At 36.0% G+C, this 25,846-nt stretch overlaps 1 protein-coding gene and 1 non-coding gene across 2 annotated transcripts in view; both read left to right on the forward strand.

The window, feature by feature from the left end:
* Nucleotides 1-25,846, forward strand: part of RP1 (RP1 axonemal microtubule associated) — a 181,594-nt gene that overhangs the window by 116,809 nt on the left and 38,939 nt on the right. The window contains exons 36-43 of the mRNA XM_075705067.1: nt 4,924-5,075; nt 7,870-7,948; nt 9,540-9,671; nt 10,165-10,346; nt 11,383-11,469; nt 15,167-15,299; nt 16,583-16,722; nt 22,708-22,960. Of these exons, the coding sequence (XP_075561182.1) occupies nt 4,924-5,075; nt 7,870-7,948; nt 9,540-9,671; nt 10,165-10,346; nt 11,383-11,469; nt 15,167-15,299; nt 16,583-16,722; nt 22,708-22,960 (1,158 nt within the window). The remainder of the gene's footprint in view (nt 1-4,923; nt 5,076-7,869; nt 7,949-9,539; nt 9,672-10,164; nt 10,347-11,382; nt 11,470-15,166; nt 15,300-16,582; nt 16,723-22,707; nt 22,961-25,846) is intronic.
* On the forward strand, nt 9,893-9,998 carry LOC142593074 (U6 spliceosomal RNA). Its single transcript, XR_012830876.1, has one exon. It is a non-coding gene; the product is annotated as a U6 spliceosomal RNA (small nuclear RNA).

Genomic DNA, 25,846 nt, shown 5'->3' on the forward strand with positions numbered 1-25,846 from the left:
CTCACTACATGATACTTAACTCTTCCAGATAGAATTCAGCCCAGAAGCTCATATTTATCAAATAATTCCTTTTTCATTAAAGTTAATGGTAAGCTTCATGTTATTTTCCAAATGAAAGTAGTTTAGAGATGCTTCGGCTAATGTAGTCTTTTGACTTGCTAGGCTTATTAGCTCAAGCATGGCACCAAATTAGCATGAACCAGACTAGCTTAGGCGTAGAGCTGGTGAAGTGAATCATGCTGTTCTGCTTACATTTACTGATTCAAATTCCTGCTCGCTCAGGCATCTTTATACAACACTCTGTTGTGTAAGTTAGATGAACCCTGTACTTTTGACTAGATTAATAAGATCAGATATTCAGTTGGCATAAACTGATTTGCTCCACTGCCTTGAGCATATCAGCTGTGTGGCTATATCAACTGAGGATCTTGTCCCGAACCTTTAATTTCACAGAAATGGTAATTTTAAGTTTTTGAGACTTCTTATGGGATAAATTAGCAGTGTTAGGCATCAAATTTAGTTTTCCACATTGTTTTGCCATAGAACCAAATGAACATTTAAAAAATATCCCTGCCTACTCTACTCATCTTTGATTCTTAGTTGCCTAACATTCATTTAAAACCAAAACTGATTCAATGGGGAGTTATGACAATAACCTCTGGAATTCCCCATATTGCCTTTTTCTATTTATTTTACTATTTTGTAGAGCAGAATTTTTGCAGAAGCCTATGAAGAAACAGTCCCTGTCAGCTATATCCAACAGCTACCCTACCCTGTTCCATTTGCATTCTCATCCTTACCATCTTATCTTTCTATGGAGAACCTGACAATCTACAGAAGAGAACCTGACAATCTACGAAGAGAGCAGTAAGCAGTCTTGAGAGCTCTAACAGGAGAAGAGGAGTTCATTTTTGATAGCTCATTTCCTCCCCAACAGCTTTTCTTACTGTTCCCCCCGACACTGGAAAAATTACCTGCATTGACTGATCTCATTACAAAGCTAAAATCACAATGGTGTAAAAGGTTTAACTCTACCTCTGAGATTCAGAAAGGGTGTGATTGTATCATTTAAACTGTTCACCCTTGACAGGTTGTTGAGAGGTCTGTGGGCAAATGTTGCTGAATTATCACAATAAATATCTGAATAAATAGTACGTAGTAAATTCAACAACAACAAAAAAAGGCAAATTCAAAGCAACACCTTCTGTCCTGTCTTTAATTCATGGCTTTTTCCCCCTTTTTAACAAGCACTAGGTGATCACTTTCAGTTTCACACTATGTTGGCTTCCATCTGAAACAGAGTTTTTATAAATAAGATTGGGAACAGAAAAAGAATGGCAAGTTTGAATAGAACATCTTATTTTAGTAGATTGTTGTTGTTGGGGTATGTTGTTCATCTGATAGTGAGAATGATCCCAAACTCACCCTAAGAAGTTTTACCCCATTTTCCAACATGTCTTCTGTGTTATGCCTTCCTTCGTAGGGGTTGCTTTGTATATTTTTGTTTCATTTGTATAGTGGAAGTCCTTCCTCTGATCCAAAACCTTTGAAAATGAATGGGAAATATTTGCCGTGATGACACTAAGCTTTAAGTTATGCATCAATAGATTCAGCAGATTCAGCTGAAAATACTGACTCCGCAAAAAGATTAGATATGTTTCTAATTTTCAGTGTGTATCTCATTTGAATACTACTTGTGTGATTAAAGCTAAGCTCATGTTTAAGTGTATTAATGATACTGGGCAAAAGCAGTAAAGATAATTGTGAGCACTGTGATTTCTAATCTATCTTACATGAGTGATCAGATTTGTGGAGCAAACTCTTCTGATCTCGTTCACACAAGTAGCCTTTTGACTTCAATGAATCTGCTTATACAACCAAGGTATACAGGCAAGGCAACACTCTAGATGAATGACACAGAGTCTTACTTTCATATCCTAACTCCTCTAAAAGCAAAAATGCCATTGCCTAAATGCCAAAGAGCCATCTGGACAGTTCGTCTACTTTCAACTATCTGGGTCTCCAGCAAGAGCAAGTCTGCGTCGATACACTGACTTTAACGCAGCTATGTTGTCTTTCACCTGGCAGTGCATATTTAACTGCCTTGAAGAAAGGGATGAGATACATTAGGGCCCCACTCTAGGAAAACTCTTGGTTTACTTCTTATCATCAAACATGAGTCATGGTGTCAATTACAAGTACTTTCCCAGCTCTTGGTTTAAATAATTTTAAAAAAACTATCCCAGGGGAAGTCCCTGAAGTAAATAGTGCTGCAGTGAAACAGAGTCACTGTTCAGAAAACAGGTTTTCTCAGATGTCATCCCCATGTAGTAAAAGATTAAGAGAAACAAAGAGATTTCAGAAGTTTATTGCAATGAGTACACCTTTATTAGCGGACGGATACAGCCTTTATTTAATGAATCCTTTTAGATATTAATTTTTAAATCCATATGCAAACCCACCCTTTAGGACCCTTGTTCCAGTCATGTGACCTTTTTATTTTAGACATATAAAGAAATAGCTATATAAGATGTCACAATATTTGAATTCAGGCCTTTTGTTATAACACTTAATATGAATAGCACAAACTCGTGAAAAGAGCTGTAAGAAAAGCTTAAAAATAAATATCCTCAGAACACTTTTTTTTTCCTCCCTGTTTTCCTATCACCTACGCATGAAAATAAATGAAAGCCTTAGCTTCTGGGTTCTAACAATCATTCTCAAACCTTCAAACAGAAATTTCTCATAATTATATCTTTTAAAATGGTGTACAGTTTGGCTAAATCGGGCCATTTCTATCGTGGAATAAATTCGATTCAAGAAGCAAACTGTACTGAAAATATCAGATGTTTCCAATATCTATACTCAGATATTTGTGTATCCTGTGATGTATTTTAGACTGAAGTATGTATTTCAGACTTCAATAATGTGTATTTCAGTGCTCTCTGGCTTGTATTGTTAATTGTGAGACTGAAAGTACTTATTTGCTCCTTGATCATGTCTGTCTAAAGCACCATTTCCTTTCTTTGCTCACATGCATTTCCTGGGAAAGCAGGCATTGTACAGCCAGCCAGGTCCCAAGTAGGAACAAGTGGCAGAGCGAGGCTGGAATTTTTTCTCCAGCACGTAACTGTCATATAGTCTAGATGTCTATATCTGCTTTACTGCACCCGTGATGAAGGCTGAGAGAGTTGGGGCTGAATAGTTTGGAGTAGTCAAAGATAGCTTAGTACTTGTAAAATGTTGGATTTTAAGGCTGCTCAGTCCTTAAAAAAAAAAACCAAAACCCCAAAAAACCCAGAAAAACAGTCTTGAAACTTGTGACAAAAAAAGTTGAAGAGATAATATATGCATTCCTGAATACATTCTTGGTACATGTGCATTGCTTATTACTCACATCCTGAATGTGACTTTGCATTTTACAGTGGATAAAAATGGGTTCCTCCTTCTGAAAAATATTAGAAAGGTGTGATTTACAAACCTGTGTTGCTGCAAGGTAATAGCTTTTTTTCTTAGGCCAACGTAATGATGCTTGTGGTTGTAAGCAGAGGAACATTCAGACCATCTAAGTTTAGACTCCTAACTTTTAGTGTCTATCTCTAGAATATACGGGAACCCATCATAGGTGTTTTCTACAGCATTTGCCTTTCTCTGCTGACTACGTAAGGATCATATTCCTAATACAGCCACCAAAGTTAGACTCCTGAAGTGACAGCACCAGCATTACACAAACGAGCACAGATTTATTATTGTAATCTGAGTAAGAGCAGACTTACAACACTAAGGGGGAAAAAACCCAACCCTCAAAAAACTCTTTCTTTTCCTAGGCTCCTTGTTAAAATGATGCAAATAACCATGAATATTGAGATTGTGACCTGCTTCTGTTTAAGTGTTTCCTTGTTCCTTGTTTCCATGATAAACTCAGGAACTAAAATAGGTCATTTAAAAAGTGAACATAAGAGTTTTCCATGAAGTTTCTTTGGAATTAACTCAACCTGGTCTCATCTGCACCACTCCCCTGCATATTGTGTCATAAACAGACAAGGAAGCAGAAGCTCCACATAGTGGCCACAGGAGTTTCTTCTAATGGCTATACTATGACCACAGCTGAGAAAATCAGGAATGCTTTCACTTAAGCTCAAATTTCACTTAGCTGATCTGTATTTGTGGGTTATTATACAGTACATGGGAGGTTCTTTGGAGACTAATACAAAATATGAAGAGGTTTTTCTATTTATGTATTAAAGCTGATGAAAGCATTTTTAATTCATTATTTCTGTTTCCTATTACCATGTTTTAACTTCAAGAACATTGTAATAGTATTATGGTGTGACTAGTGAGAAAGCTTGATAGTCCTGATGTGTTCATTTGTTGGGAGATGATAATCACATGAGTTTAAAGCTTAGGACAATTAGGTCCCGGCTTTCTTCTAAGCCACTTTATAAGTGTAAGCTCCCATTTCATTTCAAGGAGAAAATGATACATGCAGAAGGAAGGAACAAAGAAATATGAGTTAATAGTCTTAGAAAGCAGAACTTAGACTTTCCAAAGAGCATGTAAACATGAAGTATTTCTCAGAAAGGGATTCCTTGCCTTAGGGGAAGGGGGCAGTGCATAGGAGATCCTGTGCCCCAAGCAGCGGCCAGTAGTGCTGATTTTCTGGGAGTAGTGTCAGAGCAGAACAAATCTATATTCTGTGGATCACCAAACAGGAAGTTATGCAGCAGGAATGTGTTTTGGCTATCTATGTTGCCAAGACTGAAGAGACCTGTGCTTCCTGTCCTGTGGCACAGTATGGGATTCAGATGAAATTTGCAATTGTTTCTACCAGGGGTTGGTACATAACGCAGATGCTGGGAAAGAAGACAAGGAGCATTTTCTCCTGCTGACTTCTTGGTTTTGTATGTGTATTTTTTTCTGAAGTTGTGGAATATGCAATCCATTTGCACATGGGAGACTTGAAGAAAGCAGATGCCACTGGTGAGGCCTATCTTTGTATACAAGGAGAAAAGAGTCACTCGGGGAAACGATGGCTTAACTCGAGAAACAGCCTGATCACTTTTGCTAGAGGGCAGGTAAAAAAATGAGGAAAAATGTAACTGAATCTGTCAGTGTCTTTTTATTAAAACTTACGTTTACATAAAACATTTCATGGACAGAGTATCAAAAATACTAATGTATTATAAACATAATTTTCTCTTGTAACTGAGAGGTGATTGTTTCCATAGGTAACATTGCTTTTAAGCATCATCAGCATCGCACAACAGTGAAACTGTTAAGTGATTTTGAGTTGGACTAAATATACTCTGAAAGTTCTATTTTAATATTCCAGACTTTTAAGGCCAGGAAGGTATTAGTGCTTTGTTAATATATGGCTGATTGATAGAACTGATAACATTTCTGTAGCATATTTTGCCTTTGTACCTACTTCAGACCATGACCTTTTCTTGTTAACTTTCCTGATCACTAATGTCAGTGTTTCACGCAGAGTTTTATTTTTTTGTGTTTCCAATTCTTCCACCCACTTACTGCTTTTAAACATGGTAAACATATTCTTGCTTTTTGAGGCTTAATGGGCTTTTCCTAGAAGAGTAATTCTTGGAGTAGTTATTGGCATAAGAACAAAGTAACTGAAACAAATTTCAGATCAAAAGGAAATATCTATTTCAGATCAAAAGATGTCTAGCTGATACTTTACTAGACTCTACTGCTTGCTCTGAGTTTAGGTTTGGAAGATTTTTTTATTTTTGTTTTAAGGGAATCATAAAATCATTGCAAAGTACATAGGAATCCTCTTTTGGGGAGGGCAGGAGGGAGTATTTCATTGTTGTCAGCCAAACCAGATTAGTTTGTTCTGTGATGTGGAAATCTAGAGAAATCTGCTTGCAATATGCTTCATTTATTCTTCAAACGTGCTTCTGTTTATTTTATCTGCTTTTCTTTTCAATTCTAAACATTCTAGAAAACACAGTCGGTTTTGTATAAAAACCAAACTGGTAGTTATTATGTCCTCTGTATTCCTATATTTTCTTTCTCCATTGTGGAAGAGAATATGCATGCCCAATGTCATGTTCATCAAGAACTGCTCAAACTGCTAGTTCAGACTTCACAAAATAAATCTGAAATAATAATGACAAGATAGTAGGGCTCATCTGGATTTAAGGAGTAATGCAGGAAATTTTACAGATTAATCTTTTTGGTGATATAGATAATATTTATATATAATATATCTTAAAGCTAATACCTTAGAGAAATCTGAACAGCAAGACTGCTTGCTACAATGGATAAAGTATCAGTACAGACTGAAAGAGGGACTGATTCCTGTTTTTTTCAAAAAACTGGACTGTCCTGAGCTTTTCTTTTTTTATTCTTTATTTTGTAAGAATGTATGTTAAATTTTCTTTAAGAATAAAGCTTGTAGAGAAAAATATGTGAACAATACAATTGACTTCTGTGACTACTCACTCCAGCGGAAATATAACTCATCTGCAAATTCACAAGGATTTTTTCTGTATAATCCAGATTCTGTGTCAGTTTTTGAATGGGGCCTGTTCAGGATGTTAAATCCTTTGTCTGAAACTCTAAAGGGCTTTTCTATATCCTGGGCTATAGTACCCTAATCTTCTTCTTATAGAAAAGATTTCAAGTAACAACTGTTTGGGTATTCTTTCTCTCACATTTTTCTTTACTCCAACGTGCCCTCAGATGCCTAATTCTCTGTTCTCAGTCTTCGTTCTTTTTTTCTGGATGACTCTTGTGATCAATATGGTTCTCACAGGTAGCATGAATTTTTGTATGTCGTTGTACTTGGCAGCAACTATGGGAACAATACAACATTTTTATTGTTTGTTTTCAAACCCCCAAATTGGTCCACAACTTTTGTGTTCAAATTGTGTTTTCAACCCAACCTTTCCAAGACAACTGCTTCTGTCTATAACAAGATAACTCATGAAGTCACAAGAAATAGAGTCTTACTTGTGGAGATTTTATTCTGCAGCTGGTTTCCCAAAAGAGTAGATGAATCCATTCATGAACAGCATGTTTCCAAACCTCGTTTCTTCAGGCACGGTTCAAAAAAGCCAACAAGTACACATTTTAAGCAATGTTCGTCCCCAGTGTCAGTGTGCATACTTATGTGAGCTTTCCAATTGATTATGAAGGAAGATGACTGCACAAAGAAGATGACAAATGTGTATATGCAAGAAGGTGAATATACTACGAAGATTTACAGAGGGAAGAAAAGGAAGATTCCATGAGGTCTATTTATCATGCAAGCCTGTTGTATGTGGAAAATTTGACCTTTTATAGAGATGGCTCCAATGCAAAATCCTTATCCCAATAGCACAGTGGTTGAAACATTCCCAGATGCTGTTCACTTAATTCCCATTCACCTGCCTAATTCCTACTAAATTAACTGTGAATTTTAGTGAAAATGAAATTGCTTTAGGCATTCAGAATTATTAGACACCTATTGTTTATCAGTTTCCTTAGGTTAGGTTCTGGATCAAAGTAACTTTCAGTCCAAGTAGTAATTGATCTGATTTGCTTATTTCAGTCCCTGAAGGTAGGAGAAATGAGCACTTTATTGCTACTGTGTGTATCTGATGTTTCCAAAATTACTTCCTATTAAATACATCAGCGTTTTTAAATTCATAATTCATAATATTAACTGGATCAGAAAATATCAGTAATAGCATGTAATGTTTAATTATGAACTCAAAGACAATGGAATGGCATAAACGAGATAAATTTGCTTCCAGTGAGATACAAAACGATGACCAGACACACAAGGCTAAACGGATAAATATTCAAAAGTAGATACATATTAAGTTTAACTAAAATATCTGTTTGATTATTTTCATATTGCAGGTGGATGTTTTCAAAATCAAAGCAGTATACCTTGGCAAGTTGAACCAAGTTCTTGTTGGATTTAAGAGTCTAAAAAAAGGTCAGCAATTTTTTCAGTTAGTGTATGGTAATAATAGCGTAGATTATCAGACGTAGGAGATCATAGAACTTCAGAAATGTCTTAAATATAAGATTAAAAATCACAAGTAATTTTTTAAAAGTTCTAGAAAATCTGAAATTGCTCTCTGTTTTCTGCTGTTCATTACTGCTGTTGGACTACACACATCATGTATCCAGCTTGGTTTTACTAAAATGTGCAAAGGATTCCTAGGAAATGTCATGACAATGTAAAATGGTAAAATTATATGTGACACTTTTCTCCATAAAAGATACTATGTATTTATAAGTACAGTCAACAAAGCTTTTGTTTTTCAGGAAGCAATATGACATCACGCCTTGGCAATTTTTGACATTTTTTCTCCCTTTCCATTTTTAGCTGATGGACATTTTCATTTTAAAAGAGAATATCTTTTTCAGGACTAAATGCTTCTAGGTAAAGATAAGAACAGAAAATCAATTCATCAGATTGAGAAGTGGAACATGGAAGAAAGGCTGTTCTGGCCTCATAGCTTTTTTTCTTCTAACCCATAAGAAATATATTCTTTTTTAAGGGATTCTGCGTATGTGAGGTTGAGTGGCAGATAAAAAGGCTGCACTTCCTGCAGCATTTTTTCTTGTCCTTCTTCTGACTCCACAGCAGCTGTTGGAGTTAAAGTTGCTTACTTTAAATAGCAACATCAGGAAGCATCATGAATTGATATTTTCTTCAATACTTTGGTTACAATTTTGGCCCATTGTTTTTTAGAGGCAACAGTACAGAGGTTCTACAGATATCCTACTTTTGCAGATAATGTTGATAATGGAGATAAGATTGTTCCAGAGCATGATAAGCTGAGTCTCTTGTTCTTTTATCTTTATCAAAAAAACAAGACTATAAGGTGACCCTGTAGGTTAAACTCTGACTCAGAAAAACTGATTTGGAGACTATTTCCCACATAGTTCGTAGATGGTAACATTAAAATGAATGATCAAACTTTCATTGACTTCACCAGGAGTTGGAGTATAACCAAGTTTACCAAGACTCAGTGGTCTGAGTCTTCAAATGATTTGTTTCCAGACAATCAACACAATGGTCTCAATTAAGAGAAAACCTGCAGCTGAAGTTTATGCCTTATTAGATAGCATAGATCCTCACCAGAAAGTAAGTTGTGTGTTGAGTGGATCTTCTGATGGCTAATATGGTAGAAATCCTGACCCTTTTTCCTTTAGGACTCTGATAATATCATTTCCTTTAGGGACTTCTCATGTCTAAAAATCTCATACAGAAGCCTTTCCCTCCTTTGGGACATTAATAGATCATTAAATCAAATCTATCCTTATGTTTAATTTCACAAGATCTGTAAAAAATTTAAGACTTCTTCAGTTTGTTGAATATTTTGGAGTGTAGGGGAACAGACAGACACACGTATACACATAGCCAATATATTTTCAGAAGTCTTATTTCCTTAAGAAGTCTGGCAAAAGAAAACATTTTATTGATTTTCTAAAGATAGAAATTTGTGACAGCATACACAGAACATTTTGTTGATTAAAAGTTATAAATTAATAATGTTCTGTTTATTTCCAATCAGATGAGTGGTTCTTGGAAAAAATTGTTATAAAAGAAGTCCTCTACCCTTTTTCTGCACATATTTTTGTTCACAATGACTGGATCAATAAATGCTCCGAGAAAGATTTTGTAGAAGTGGCAATTCCGCTCAAAGGTAATACCAGCAGAAATATCCTTCATTTGTGTGAATTGCTACTGCATGGCAGTGCAGAACAGAGCCAGTACAAGGCCACTTCACAATGTAGGCAGACCTGAGCATTGGTACCCCAAAGGTGAGGGGCAGGGGCCTGGACCAAGGTGAATCACGCCTTCTGTAAACAAGGAGGAAGAAATTATGCCTGGGATGGAGAAGATGCAAATGGCAGTATTGAACGAGTCTCCTCTGGCAGCACATATCCTGTCCTTGGAACAGTACAGAGGAGATAGGCATGGCCCCTGCACAAGTGTGGTATGGATTAATGAAGCAGCTGGCCTGGTTTTCTACACCTCCACAGGGCTAAAATGAGTAACGAGGGGTTTGTGGCTTTGTTGCCTGACTTGCCTGTGCTAGATCCAGCACTACCAGGCAATGTAAACTTGTATCTTTTAGCTTATACTGCCTTATAACTTAGTTACGGGCTCTGAATGTATGTTTGTTTTCATTGCAGAAACATCTGTGACATCTCTTCTTCCAAAAAATTTTGATACTAAAAGCAGAGGACGATGGCAAACATGGGTGCACTGTACACAAGTACCAGAAGATGTTCCTGATATTCAAGTTGTTGTATTTGGAAGAAAAGGGAAATCCCCTGCACAGAAAGTTCAGAATCTGAATGATAATCCATTTTTGGTTGGTTTCTTTTTTTATTTCACACAAATCTTACCAAATAGTTTCAGTAAAGTAAGAGTTGTGGCCAACATATGTGAAGTTATGTGGAATGATTTTTTGTTTGTCAGAGTTAATGTTTATACCTGCATGTCTTAAATAAACAGCACTAGGAGAACTCCTCACATGTGGGCTAATACATATCACTTATGAAAGCTCTCTTGAACAAATGCCAACTTTGACATGAAAAGCCTCATTAACTTTGAATTAAGACTAGTAGGCCTTAACAGTAAGGCAATAAATAATGAAGCTATTCAATACTTCCTTTACATTCTACTTCTCAAACCTCAACTAATCTGTTTTCACTACTTAGAAGCTGTGTCTCTCTACTATGAGCTTGGGTCTGGGCAAATATCAATTCTGTAGTATGCACATGAAGTTAATGGCAGCTTCTGGACAGGTGTGTGGACCTGGGTCACCCCTTTCAAAAGGTTTTTATTCTTAAACATGGAAAAAAAATCATTACCCATCTTTTGCAAAGAGGCGATATAAACATCACTTGCTTTACTGCTGCAAGATGAAAGCTACAAGCGGCTGTGTATGATATGACTTACAGAAACCAACCATCCTTTCTTTTGAGCGCTAGAATAACTGAGAACAGAACCAATAGCCAGGGCTAAAAATCATCTTGAGTTTAAAATTTCAGCTCAAGTTTGAGAATAAAGATGTGATGGAGAGGAGATAAACAGGAAAGTGAAGAGAAAAGAATAGTAATATGAATTCGACTTGGAAATAAAGAATCAGTCATGCATTTCCTTGCTTTTCGTGTTGGCCTAGACTCTGCAGCAAATTCTCCCAGTTAAAAATAAACACAAATTATGATACATATGTGAGTCCAAATTAACTTGCAACCTTAGTGGGACTTCCTCACCCTAACGTTAATGTCCTTGACTAGTACTTTTACCTATTTTATTTATCTTTTTAACTGGGCTTAAAATATGTCATCCAAATTGTTACATACAACATATAGTTAATTTTTTTTTCTTTATTTTTCTAACAGTTGACTGTTGGTAATATTGGAGATATAACAAAAGTTTCCTTTGTGTTGTCTGGTCCATGCTTGGGAAGAGGAATTAAACTTCATAAGGTATTCCAAATACGCTACGTATAAACCTGTAAAATTCTTCTTAATACCAGTAAATATCTTTTGTTGAGAGACAGATTGTTAGCTTCACTTTGCACCACACTAGCAAGGCCATGCATCTTTTGGCCCAGTTACCTGGTATCTACAGATGATCACCTACAGCTTCCAGATCTTTTTGTGGGCAGATCTACCTTGTTTGTGCCTGCTGAAGTGCGTATAGCTATACTTATACACTGATGTGCAGATCCATTCTTCATAGCTTATCATGACATGGAAGGCAGTGTTTTCTGCTAATGTTAGGATATGTTAAACCCTGCATGGAAATACCAACAGTCTCCTGAAACAGAGCACCCTACTTGTGGAAACCAATTAAGCTGATATTTTAGTATTTATTCATTACAACACCGTCATCAGTGGACCTTAAACATCTGACTGTAGTTTAATATGTACTTAAGATCTCTCATAAAAAATGATGGAGAAATGATTTAATGCTGTCAGTCTTATGATTCAACCAGATTTTAACTGTATACCTTTCCCCAGGGTGAGTAGGAAGATTGAATAGAAAGGTGTTGGGCCTGATAATACTTGGGCTTTGGGGAAATACTTAAACTTGAAGGTTAATGCGAAGAAAAACTGTCAATGAGCTCTGCCTGTAGGTAAGGGCCCAAAAAGTATTGTGGACATAGCATTGAATTATTCCAAGGTTAGTAAAATCGGCCACACAGTACCTGAACCCTACTATGGATTTAAAAGATCAAAGGGTGATTCCCTAAATGAATAAACAGTCCAGAAACTGTTCTGATGGGAATTGCTAGAGACAGCTTCATTCCAGGCTGAAATTTGAATGGGTTAATGGTACTCAAAGGAACATTAAGTCTGAGTTTATGAGCTCTGCTGAGGATAGAGGAGGAGTTTATCTTGTTCATATTTTCTCTCCAAATTTGTTCTTTGTCAGCTAATTTTGTAGTCTCAGTTTAGGCTACAAGAATGAAAAGAACAGGTAAGCAAAACTAATTTCTCATTTTAAATATGCATCTCCAGGCCATTGATAAAGCATTCCAAAAATATGTTGACTTTACCCTCACTATATCCATTGTGTGATTATGTTATCTAATTTCAGCCTCCAGAACTGGTGGCTCAAAATCAAAACATGGCAGGAAATTCATAAATATAATAGTTTGTTTTCTGCTTTCTTTTCAAAGACAACCCTCTGCAAATGGCTAAGTGATTTTTGTTCATACTTTTAAATTATTGAAATTAAGTTATTTAATAGTTGGTTTATTATTAGCTATAAATTGTTATAATCTACAAGAAGTCAATAGGTTGCTAGAGACCTATGTAGTCTCTTCTACTGGTGCACTTACAACCCACAACATAAACCACAATAACATGTACTGCTTGTGCCAGTAATATGCTTATAACATCTGTTACTCATTTATTAGTCTGTTTATAAATTATTTATACTTGGAAGCATAATCTAAAATTTAACAAGTTGGTTTCGCTTTACTAGGACTCTTACAGTGCAGTAAAAAATAGAGATGCTGTATAGAAATAGAAAGACTACAGGAGGCAGTCAGTATGTGTAAGCTCGCTATGAATCAGTGGTCAAACCCAGCCTCAACTGAAAAGAATTCCTTTCTTTCTCTTTAAGTGAAAGAAGTAATAGCCAATGTTTCAGAAATTTCACAGAAACACAGATTACAGATAAAACTGCAAAGGCTAAAAAGGAGATAAAAACCCTACATTCCTTTTGCTACTCTGTTTTCTCTATTCTGGTGTTTGCAGAAGCTTCAGAGTACCAGAGCTTTTCCTGGTATCTCCTACAGTTTTCTGCACATTTCTGTAGAAAATGATACAACCTTAGCTAAAATTTATGTCTTTTCTGTATCTTTTGAAGATTTATATACTCTAGAATGAGTAGCTTTTTCTTGCTCAAAAATAGTTTCTGGCCCTTTCCAAAATAAAATACAAAATCCTTTTTACTTTTGTATAGCATATAGAAACACTATATGATTTGGAGATTAAGTTCACACTTAGATGTAATCTTACAACTAACAAGAATTTGTCAGGTACATGTTATTTTAAGGCCAAAGTCTGCATAAATTTACACATCTCATTTTTATGAGTCCAGTTTCTGCAGGTCATCTGCCTGCATATGCAGGTAACCCGTAGTCCAATTTTAAAATGGATAGGAGTTTGTGATACTTATTGATATTTAGTTAGGGATGTTTATATTGATAGAAGTTAGGGAGGATATTTTTGTATGAGAAGAAGTTAGACATTTAGTGTGAGAAAATTCAGTTATTGCAAGTGCAAAAAATGGGTAAACAACTGGCTGCAATTTTAGTGGAATTTAATACTATCTAAAGAAAAACACTGTTTATTCAAGTAATTAATGGTTTAATTCTGGAAACAGTCATGCGGAATTGTTTACTTTTGTCTGGAAGCTTTATACCTGATCTTGTGAAGCACTGGGCAAAAAGCATAAGCAAGAATGGAAAATATTCAGTAATTACATTTCTAGAAACTCAAAGGGCAAGATAGTCTGACAAAATTTTTAAGAGTGGAACTGGCAAATTCCTAATAATTTCAATTATATAATTCAATTATATAAATATTTATGCATTTCAAAGCTTGCACTTGAAGTCTATGTAAGGAAATCTGTACTCAGGAATTCCAAACAGTGATATGTGTATCCTGTACAATGAGTCACAAACTTTTGTTGTTGCCACTGGTGTCAACAGTGGTAATAAGTCACCACAGTAATTTTGGGAATCCTTGCCTGAGAATTTCAGTTACTTAATGTCTTGGTGAAATTAAGTTTTGGTTTCAATGTCTTGAATATACTATTTCTATACAAAGAGATTCTAAAGGCTGAAGAAACCATTTCTGCAAATTTGTAGTCATTAGCTATGTATCAAGTTCAGTCCTGCATATAATAGTTACCAGAAATGCTTCTGCATATGCTTGATAATTTGTCATTCTGTATTTTATAACCTGACCTAGGATAAAGTTTACAGTCTGAGTTCCCTCTGGTGAATCTGACCTCCACATTAAGTGTCTCAGTAGCTAGGATAGGTGGGCTCCCAAGGCTGTGCTTCCTCAGTTGGTCTGGAGGTTCTAAGTTCACAGATTTGGAACCTAATCTGTTCAGTCTCCACTGAGTATTTAAAGTCAGGTGGAATGAAGCTGGACCTAAGCTCGCACCTTCTATTGGAATACATTTTCCAAATAACTTATTTCCACCTGGACCCCTGAAGGCCACTGGACACCTGATTTCTGCCAACTTTGAAAATCCTAGCTGAGATACAGCAAGTCACGTGTAAACAAAGAAAAAACAGCAAAACAAATGTTTTTGCAAAATGGGCGTATGCTATTAAGATTGATGTAACTGTATTCATACATTTGACATTCTGAAATTGCAAGTATATACAGGTCAATTTAATCTGTATCCTTCATTGGTTTTCTACAAATGGGTCCTATGCCTGTGTTGATACGCGATGAATACACCTATAAACATCAGGCTGCACAATCAGTGGCTTGCAGCAACTACTGTAGCTCTTGTTATGCAGAATCAGGTAGCTTTTATAAAGTGTGTGCAGGTGTTAACAATAGGAAGAAATGCCTGTTTCTGTTGGGATGGAAATAAGAAACAAAATAATTTAGATAAATGAATTTCTTCTTCTGATTCTGCCTGCAGCTTCGGCTAAAAGACCTGGACACTAAACAAGAGCTGGGTTTTCACACTGAAGCTCAAAGTCTGTTTGGAGAAGACGGATCTGAGACTGTGACAGAGCTAGCAGTGGTCAGGCCAGACAAGCCACCAGTCAGGGGTATGCTGCTGAACTAAAAAAATAAATACATGAGCAAACACACACACACTCACACACATGATTGTGAACTGCCTAATGGGATGAACATAATGGGCAAGATTACAAAGTTTTTTATATATATTAAAAAGCCACTCAAAATTATTTTTAAAGAGTCATTCAATATATCTCTGTAAACCATGTGGGGTCTTTCAAGCATTTTTTCTGTTTTAAAACAACGGACATATATTGTTTTCACTAGGCTAAGTACCAATTTGAAAGTCTGAAAAATACACAAAGCCCAATTAGTGTATTTCTGTTGAATTTTCCAAAACCCAACTAATTTACACTCGGTGAGGGACTAAATCACAGATTTTAAAAAGTCATGTGCAAAGCCATAATGGCATGAATTGCAAAAAGAAAAAACAATATTTTCTGAGGTTTTCTTTGAGCTCCATTTCTGCCCCAGAAGCTCTGTTTCATTCTCTGTTTCATTTCATCATTGTATTTAAAATATAACATCTTCCTATTTTCTGATTATATTTTATGAAATATTTAGAAAAGAATTCTCATTCATTATACTCTATGAACAGAAGTCTTAGTTAAAAAATTTAAAACTTTTTGCATTTAATATCTAACTGAAGGCTAGACTGCAAATCAAAATATATGTTAACAGTCTGTTATAACATTTAATTCTTCACAGAGCTTACAGAACCCATAGAAAAAAATCCTCTGTCATGCTGCTTCAAGGAATATGTACTATATAACTCATCAGCCAAAAGTCATGGCAAGCCATCCTTCATGGTGAAGAATAATGATAACAATGCATATCTGTATAAATAGCTGAGCCACTTCTCCTGAACATATTACTTGATATTGGCCATAATTATTAAAATGCCAGACTAAAACAGAATTCAGCTGATCTAGAACAAAAAGTGGATTTCATCTGTTATATCTGTGTTTTTTCTTTGGTAAAATATTGTTAGAGTTGATAAATCCTAACTCAGTTGAAGACCTTTAATTCCTACAAGAATTCAAGGCTTTTTACAAAGCCTGATAAAATCAGTGTGATTCTTTCAGTTGATTCATAAATGACATTCCATCTATAATGCTGTACTGTGCTGATGTGAGGTAGTTAGCAACCTATATGAAACTCAGACAGAGCATTAATGTCAATTACTATAACTTCATTCCTTGGTCTTGAAATTAATCTTTTACCTAAAATAAATTGGTTTGTAATGTTTGGTAATTATATTGTTAAATAGTCACATTTGGTAATGTCTTGTGTCACTGATTTTTCATGACAGGAGTTCTTTACTCGATCAGTGTTCATACGGGCACATTGCCTGCATCAGGGACTGATGCAGATGTATTTATCACGCTATTTGGAGAGCAGGGAGATTCCTGCAAAAGGAGACTAAGACACTCACATTTTGAAAGAGGACAGGTTAGTACTGAGTTATTTTACTAACATGTTTGCTTAATGTGTTTTATTTTATTACTTTCTTCCAATATGGTATTTCTTTTCAGTTATCAAATACAAGCATTGATGTTACACTGTGGTAACCTGTGGGAAACATGTGCTGCTTACTAAGTATAGACATTTTACCCGAATTGGGATTACACTTTAAGAATAATTCATGTACCAATAAATTTAAAACCCACAAACCATCAGTAACTGTTCTTAGAAACTGAAATTGAACCCAACAATATATAAAATTCCGTGGCTTAGTTTTCAGTTATTTGTGAAGCTGATACAGAAATATCAGGGCTATTTCCTGTGACTGGTCCTTTAAAATCTGTTTTTTTAAAAGATCTGTCCAGTTGAAAGAGAGGTTATAAATGTGTTAGCTACTATATGTTAATTAATCCATTTATATATAGAATTGCAAACAAGTAAAGCTGCTTGTAAACATACTGTGACTGCTCAAGATAAATCCTAAGAGAGATTTTCTGGTCAAGCTTTGCTGATTACCATAGTAATGATTATATCTACACAACATGTTCACACATACCCTGGACTCAGCCCGGATATGACTGGATAGGATTTAAAGAGACTTTTCAATTGATCACTGTATAATAAAACAGAATCCTCTATACGTGTTTTATACCATTTCCTAACACTTCTCATGGCTGAGATGCCCTAACTTTCCCAGGCAACCTGTTCTCCTGCTTTGCTAGCCTCGACTCAGACAATTCTTCCTTCATTTGCTTCATAATGTCAAAATATTTTCTCAAGCATAGAAACGCAGAAACCAGCCATGTCATCCTTGTGTTCCACAGTCATTGATAATTTTTCTTCTATGAATTTGTGTAAACTCTTTTTAAACATGTGATGAGTATCTACAATCTCCTGTGGTGGTATGGACTGCACTTGATCTGCAACCTGTGTAAAACTTCCACGAGCTAGTTTCACCTGATTTCCCTGCTTCTTTTACTGGAAGATACAGTGAATGTTTTTTTCTCTGTCACCCTCTCTTTGCTATTCTTGATTTTATAGACCTCTACCCTCTGCGTACTTGCTTTGTTGCTGGATTGTTCATTGTTTCTGGTGTAGAAGAACATCTCTTTAACCATCCTACTTACACTTTCCTGTATCTTTTTCTGACTCTCTGGTAATACATTTGCAAAGTCTTTAAAAATTTGCCATCACCTCCTCTGCTTCTCTTTTTTCTTCTTTGTCAGAGTTCTGTTGGCTCAGCTCTAGGTACCATCTTCAGACAACTGTTGCTCTAAATGTACTGTGTGACATAGTGTATAGAGCACTCACAGGCAGGATGCCTACATTCATTCTAAGCTCAGCCACTGGTTTACCTGATGATCTGAACGTATCATTTCACTTTCCTTGTGTCCCTCATTTTCCACTGTAAAATGAAGATAACCAATAGTTTAGGCAAGAATGAAAAGAGGTAAGCATATAAGTTTACTTCCCTTTTTATTTACTACTGAGGAAAATTAAATACATCTTTTAAAAATATGCTTAATCTCTCCTTTTCATAGCAATAACATAGTTCTAGATTCATAACAGTATTTAGTGTCCTGGTATCTAGTGAAATTACTGTGCATTGGGAGATATTAAATAATTTGGCCATAATCTTCGCACCCAAGGTATTTAGGCATGTTTCTTTTTCCTTTTTTAAGTCTCTTACAACCCCCCCGCCTTTTTTTAAAAAAAAAGAAAAGATGTCATTGTTTGCAGAATCCTGCTGCCTTAGTTTAAACTGTGCTATTAAAATATAGGAAGAGGTTTGTGATGTTGATTGCCTGGATGATATTAAAAATACACGTTAATTCTTGGCTTTTTTGAGGGCAAATATTTATAGGCAATTAGAAGAGTTAATAAGAGACATAAAGGTACATAGTTTGTGACATAACCTGGAGAAGAGGTTTGAAAATAAATAATTTACATGGCACTTTCAAGCTGAATGTTAATACAGAGTCAATGACACAGCTCTTAGTGTTAAAGAAATCAGAGCCACTATATTGAGCAAGAGAGTGATGAGTGTCTTCCCAAGCAGATCCTTTGTTTTAGGTGAGCTATTTTTGGTACTGTGGACAACGAAAGATTTCTTCAGCTTAGCAATTTTGTGCATTCATGTTCTTCATTGTTCAATAGATTCTTGGGAAAGGGTTGAGCAGTGAGATGGCAGTGTTCTGATGTACTAAGTTATTTAAGGTAATAAATATGAAAGTTGGTGGCAGAGTTTGCAGAAGGACCTCACGCAGAGTGACTTGGTAATAAAATGGCAAATTAAATTCATTGTAGCTAAATGAAAAGCAGTGGCTGTGAGGGGGAAAACCCCTTAAATTTGCATACAAAATGATGAGCTCTGAAATAGCTTTTACTCATAGGAAAGTGTCCTTGGCATTATAGAATCATAGAATCATAGAATCGTTTAGGTTGGAAAAGACCTTTAAGATCATCCAGTCCAACCGTTAACCTAACATTACCAAGTCCACCACTAAACCAATTAACGGTAGAGTAGCAATTTAATGTTTCCTGGCTTGGTGGCTGGACTATTTATAATGAAAGTAAAAACTAGGAATCATTAAGATTGAAAGGACCTCTAAGATCATCAGCTCAACTATCAACCCAACACCACCATGCCCACTAAACCATGTCCCAAAATGCCACGTCTACCTGTTTTTTGAACACCTCCAGGGATGGTGACTCCACCACCTCTCTGGGCAGCCTCTTCCAATGCTTGACCACTCTTTCCGTAAAGAAATTTTTCCTAATATCCAATCTAAACCTCCCCTGGCACAGCTTGAGCCCATTTCCTCTTGTCCTATCGCTAGCTACTTGGGAGAAGAGACCAACACCCACCTCACTACAACCTCCCTTCAGGTAGCTGTAGAGAGCGAGAAGGTCTCCCCTCAGCCTCCTCTTCTCCAGGCTAAACAACCCCAGTTCCCTCAGCCGCTCCTCATAAGGCCTGTGCTCCAGACCCTTCACCAGCTTTGTTGCCCTTCTCTGGACACGCTCCAGCACATCAATGTCTTTCTTGTACTGAGGGGCCCAAAACTGGACACAGTATTCCAGGTGCAGTCTCACCAGCGCCGAGTACAGGGGAACAATCACTTCCCTGCTCCTGCTGGCCACACTATTCCTGATGCCAGCCAGGATGCTGTTGGTCTTCTTGGCCACCTGGGCACACTGCTGGCTCATGTTCATTCATAGCTCATTCATTAGGATCGCTCTGTAATGATGTCAGCCCAGTGCTCAGTGGAGGCAAACCCAAAGGGAAACAGAACAGATTAAATGTTTAGGAATTATTAGAAAAAGGAAAAAACCCAGCCACCCCAAAGTAGAAAATACAGTCATGCCTCCAGGTAAGTTCTCTAATGCGGATGCATAATAGATGCTGAGTTTTGTTCTGATTGACTTGTCTTAAGAAGTAAAAGAAGAATGTCAAGTGATATGAAATATCATCCATACAAGGAACAACTAAGTAAACAAGTACTGTTTGGCCTGGAAAAGGGATGATGAGAGGAAGTGAGAGGGAGATAAGAAACATAAAATGGCATAGAGAAAACTAGTAAGTTCTACTTTCTCATGAAATTCAAGGGCTCAAGAGCATTAAATGAAACCTGCAGGTGGCAGATTCAAAACAAAAGGAGGTGGCTTTTTACACAGTACATAATTAATCCATTTGACTTTCTTGCACAAGATGTTGTAGATGGTAAAATTCATGTTGGTGCAAAAAGCCATTGTGCATTGTCATGGAAGACAGCTTTCCACTGAGGGCTATTAAGTGCAAAGACACAATCTCTGGCTCAGGAAATCTCTGAACCACAAATTGCTAAAGCCTGAGAGACTTTATATTCAAGAAGCGTCTCTATGTATTTGCCCTGTTTTTCAACTCTTCCCTAGAAATCTGTTATTGGTAGCTGTTGGCAACAGGATACTGGACTAGATGGATCTGCGGTCTGATATACTACTACCAGTCTTACGTTCTTGTTGCATAGACGTAGATTAATAAAAAAGTTGAATGAGGTTTTAGTGAGAGTATCTCAGAATAGAAGGTGAAAAGAAGGGGTGTAAAGGGCAAGTTGTTTTGAGAGATAAGAATACGTCAGCAATATCCCTGGAAAATATGGAATAGACAGTCAAAGAAAACAAAAATAAGGAAACTTCAGATATGAAAAAAAGGATTTTTCTTGACTGATAAAAGACTGGAATATAAGGAAAAGCTAGGAAGACAGAAAATTTCAACAAAGAGTAAGAAAAGAGAGTAAAGTTAACTTAATTACTACAGAAATTAAGGCTGGTTTATATTTATTTAAGTAATTGTATGTCTAACTTTTTCACCAGTTTAATGGGTTAAATAAATGGGGATTGTAATTTTGCCTAGCTAACACTTTATCTAAAGCAAGATAATTTAAATAAAATCCTTTTGGTTTTCATTAATTACACTTCCAGTAGTGTGTTTAATGCAGTTCCAAATGTCTTTATACTGAGGGGAAAAAAAAAAGAAATGTAATGACATCAACCAAAAGTACATTCTTGCTAATGCTGAGGGAGTAGGCAATTTAATGTATTATTATGAGAATTCATTGATAACAATGGGTGATTATGACCACTGTTGTCTAATGACTGTTAATTATTATCAAAAACAATGAGACTAATGATACGTCCCTTTTTGAGATAGAGTTAGCTGTGAAGGAACATGAATATTAGCAATACAGCCTATTTCCTCTAAGTCAAGGGTCGTGTAGACTGACAACAAAATTATATTTGGCTCAGAACTACAAAGAATAAAATTAAAAAAGCAATGAGTGCTCCCAAAAAGTTATTTACAAGATGTTCCTCACAGCTAGATCTTATTTTGGGCTACATATGCATTACATGAAGGGGTATAACTTGCCATGGTAACTGTTTGGGATGATTGTGGATAGAACAAGGTAAGAATGCTGGAAGCCCTAAGGCTGTGATAGGAATAATAACTCTGATATTTTCTTTTTCTGAGCACATTGTAGAGAATAGTCCAACACAGACAGGAGAATGGACCAGATGACACAATTCTTTCTAAAAATCATCTCTTCCTTTGTTGCTTTCTGGTCCTCATGCTTTTTCCTGCCTGGTGGCAAATTGGCTGGCAACAAATAAAAATTATAGCATCTGTTTCTACTATCCATCTGGGGTTTTTTTAATGTCACCCACACACATGCCCATGTATCTACCCACCCACTCATATTATCTCTTGCACGGAACACATTCATTCTCTCACTCACATAATTTATTCACCCCAACATGCACTAGTGCAGTTACCATTTAGCTTTTGTTTACTGGTAGCCGTAGCAATATTTAAACAGATGTCTATTTACATCCGAAGAGCACATCAATTCTTGCCTGTATGCGTGCACAGCCTTAGTTATAGTTTCTAACGTCAGTATCTTCCTTTGTTTGCATAGACATCACCAGTGTCAGTACTTCTGTTCAGAGTTGAATAATACAACATTTCCCATATGAAAAATAGGATGTCTTAGAATATAAAAGACTTTGAAATGTTTGAAAATAAAAATGCCTTATCTAAACCAAAATTCAATTTACCAGGCCTATCCTGATATTTGAAGCACTCCCCTTGTTTCAGTTATGAGGGATTGGCTGAACTTCAATTTTCATGAGACTTCTGTAAGTAAATTAATGATCAGAGGTTTCTTTCTACCCAAAATAGTGGCATGTTTTTCATAATAAAGCCTGGGATGCAGTGATCACGAACAAAAAAAAATGTACATATTCAAGGATCCACATAGTTTCTGAACAGGGTCTCTAAATATGAATGTCAGCCTATACTATCTTTCTTTACTATGAGAAAGGAAAAGGTACTTCAGCATTGAAAGGAATCTGTCTTTCCAAACATAATCTTAAAGATGGACGATAAAATATGTTTTAATCACTTTGCTATTCATTTTGCCTTTACCTTCTCAGGTTTGTATCTCTGAAATGAGAGCAGTAGACCTTGGACAGTTAAGCAAAGTGCTTGTTGAGCACCATAATGTGGGTTATGGAGCTGGATGGTACCTGGATCAAATTGTCATCCATGAATCAGGCAAGACTGATGGTCAATACGCATTTCTTTGCCAGCAATGGTTAGACAGTGGAGTTGGTGACGCACAGACAGAACGAATGTTGAAACTTCTTGGAAAAGTCAGGAATAGGATGTTGACAGGAAACATTTATGGTAAGGTCCAAATCATCAAACCTCCTTCCAGCTTTTGTTTTTAATTTTAATTCATATTATTTTGGGGTTATTTTTAAGACTAAAACCAAAATACAGAAATAATATAGCTTAAATGAGTTGCATCTTTCACAAAAGTTGTCTCTCCAAACACTTTCCAGAGCTGATAAATACATCATAATGTTCAGGGAAGAAAGACTAAAGCAGAAGGGAGATATTAAGTGATAGAGGCAATGAAGGAACTATGTTTTTAGCAGAGGCTAGAAAAAAGCTGAAGCAGAAAGAGGTAGGTTGTTCCATATGGCATTCAGTGCAGAGCAGAAGGCTCCTGCAACAGTAATGAAATCACAAGAAGAGATACAAAAACTCTTTTAGCAGAATGAGATTTTCCCGTATGTTCATATATTTGCAGAAAGCATTTGCTTTTATTTGCAGTTTTCTTTTTTACTTACATCAATGGCACAAGTTCTTGCAAACAGTTAGTTGACCTGAACCCAATATCCTATTCAAATTGTTTAATGAAAAAAAGACCAAAATTCAGAAACAACTTAGACACTGAAAATATGATAAGTCTTTTATGCTTTGCCAGGGTACTGGATTTCTTAGCTCTCTTGCATGTCTTTTTTGAAGAGGTGTAAAATGTTGGTTTGGGTCCATTTATGAAATCTGAATCAGAACTGGTAGACCAAACTATGTAAAATTTAACTAATCTGAAGGTGTGAATTTGCATTCTGTATCAGCAGTTTTGTAAACTAATCTTTATTAATTTCTATGCTCATGGATATTTCATTTTATGCTCAGAGAGTTTTATATTATACATAGTTGCAGACACAGTTAGTAGTGTGTATTCTCGTATTTAGCTACCTGTCCTTAGTCCACTAGCAAATATCTTATGTCATTTAAGGAAACAAAAAAATAATGTTGGTAAGACAACAGAAGGACAGAATACCATGGAAATATAAGCATAGGATGAGCAGCTAGAGTAGTGACAATTTCAGAATAAGAAAAAGCTGTATGGCACCACTGCAAGTATTCCAGGTCTCTAAGAAAGTAGATTACATAGGTGCCCTACATAATCCACAGAGCGAGGCAGGAGTCTCCTGAGGGTAATTCAGAGCAGAAGCCCAAGGTTGGTCAAAGTCTGTTGCATCCTTCTTCACTGATAATATGAAAAGTGAGAGAAAACTTGCATCCTTGTTTATGTGCCTTAATTAGTGTCTGAACATAACTATGTAAAAGCTTTTTCCTTTCTTTGTTTCCCACACACACGCAGTCCTCAAAAATCTAAATGCAGAATTGCTAATATGTTCCATTGTATGATTATTAATACTCAGCTCTGTATCTGTTGAAAATCACTTCTGGTCTGGGTATATAATAACTTTAGAAAGAATATGACAAATAAAAGACAGCCTATAAAGAATGGAGAAACAAAAGACTGATCAGCAAAGAACACTATACCTTAGAGGTCAGAAAATATATGGATGCAATGGGACTTACTAAATGTCAAGCTGAGACAGACTTTATAAAAGAATTAAAACAAATAGAAAGGGTTCTTCAACCATTTCCTTATAAAAAGAACCTGGAAAGACATGTAACCATGCAGGAACAATAGAGTGCAGACTGAAGGTGATGTACGTAAAATGCCTAAACAAATAGAACACTTTATCTCTGTTTTCAATAAGGAACCATAATGTTGGCAAGGGAAGCAAAACCAGAATTACTAATGGGAATGAGGTTATTAGAAATCACCAAATCTGAAATGCAAATAGAACTTCAAGTTTCATGTATTCAAACAGTGACAACCAAAGGAATCATTAACCCTGAATATTGAAGGAATTGGGAAATGAAGTGGCAAATCTAGTAGCAAGGATTTCAAACAGATTTATGAAGACAAAAGCTATGACTTGAAAATAGCAAAAGTAATACCTCCATCTAAACACCAGAAAGCATAATGTAGGTGACTATAGACCTAGTAATCGATCACATGCAAACCTTTACAAGCACTTTGAAGAAAAGAATAGTTAAGATAACAGAGGCAAATAAGAAATGAGAAGAAATGTATCATGGCATTACTAAAGATACATTGTAAAACAAAGTTGATACTCTTTAGATATATTTCCCAGTAAGAGAAATGTAATGACATCTAACTTGTCTAATTTTCAGTACTGAATTTCATTTGCTTTATGGGAAATTATTAGGTAATAATAAGAAAGTGGAAAGTAGTAGTAAAAGGAAGAATTATAAGGAGACGGAGAAGAGAGAATGAATATGCTGATGAAATCTGTTGCTGCTACAAAGCTGAGAGTTCTATCAGGAGATGAAGAGGTTGTGATAAACTTTGAAAACTGGAGGAAAGCAATGGAACCGAATTCTGTAGCATGAAGTTTGAATACAATTAGGCATAAAGCCAACTAAATATTTGAGCTCTTAATTCTGGTACAGGTTCTTAATTTCCATTGATTTTTTTTGGAAATTAGGAACTACATAGGAGCTAAGAGTCTAAAAACTGTATTGGATCTGTATCCCCATGTCTTGTAATGATTTCTGCTACAAGAGTTCATCAGCAGGATATGACTAATACCTGGGTTTTTTTATATTATTGCAGCATAATATTTTAGGGAGTAATGTGATGTGGCTGTGAGTAAAGTTAATTGTGACCACACAAAGTATGTAGGCATTATCAGTGAAGACAGAAAATAATTAATGCCACTACAGAGAAACAGTGATATTTCACCAGGAATGCTACGTGCATTTGTGGTCACCTCTGTCCAGAGGGACTGGTTCAAGCTGGAATAGCTGTAAAAAAGTTATGATGACTGGGAATATGGCAAGTCTTTTTTGTGAAAGGGTATTGAAGAAATGACGTATTCGGACTAGCAAATTAAATGC

The sequence above is a fragment of the Pelecanus crispus genome, chromosome 2 (assembly GCF_030463565.1).
Source record: "Pelecanus crispus isolate bPelCri1 chromosome 2, bPelCri1.pri, whole genome shotgun sequence".
In the NCBI taxonomy this organism is placed as follows: Eukaryota; Metazoa; Chordata; class Aves; order Pelecaniformes; family Pelecanidae; genus Pelecanus; species Pelecanus crispus.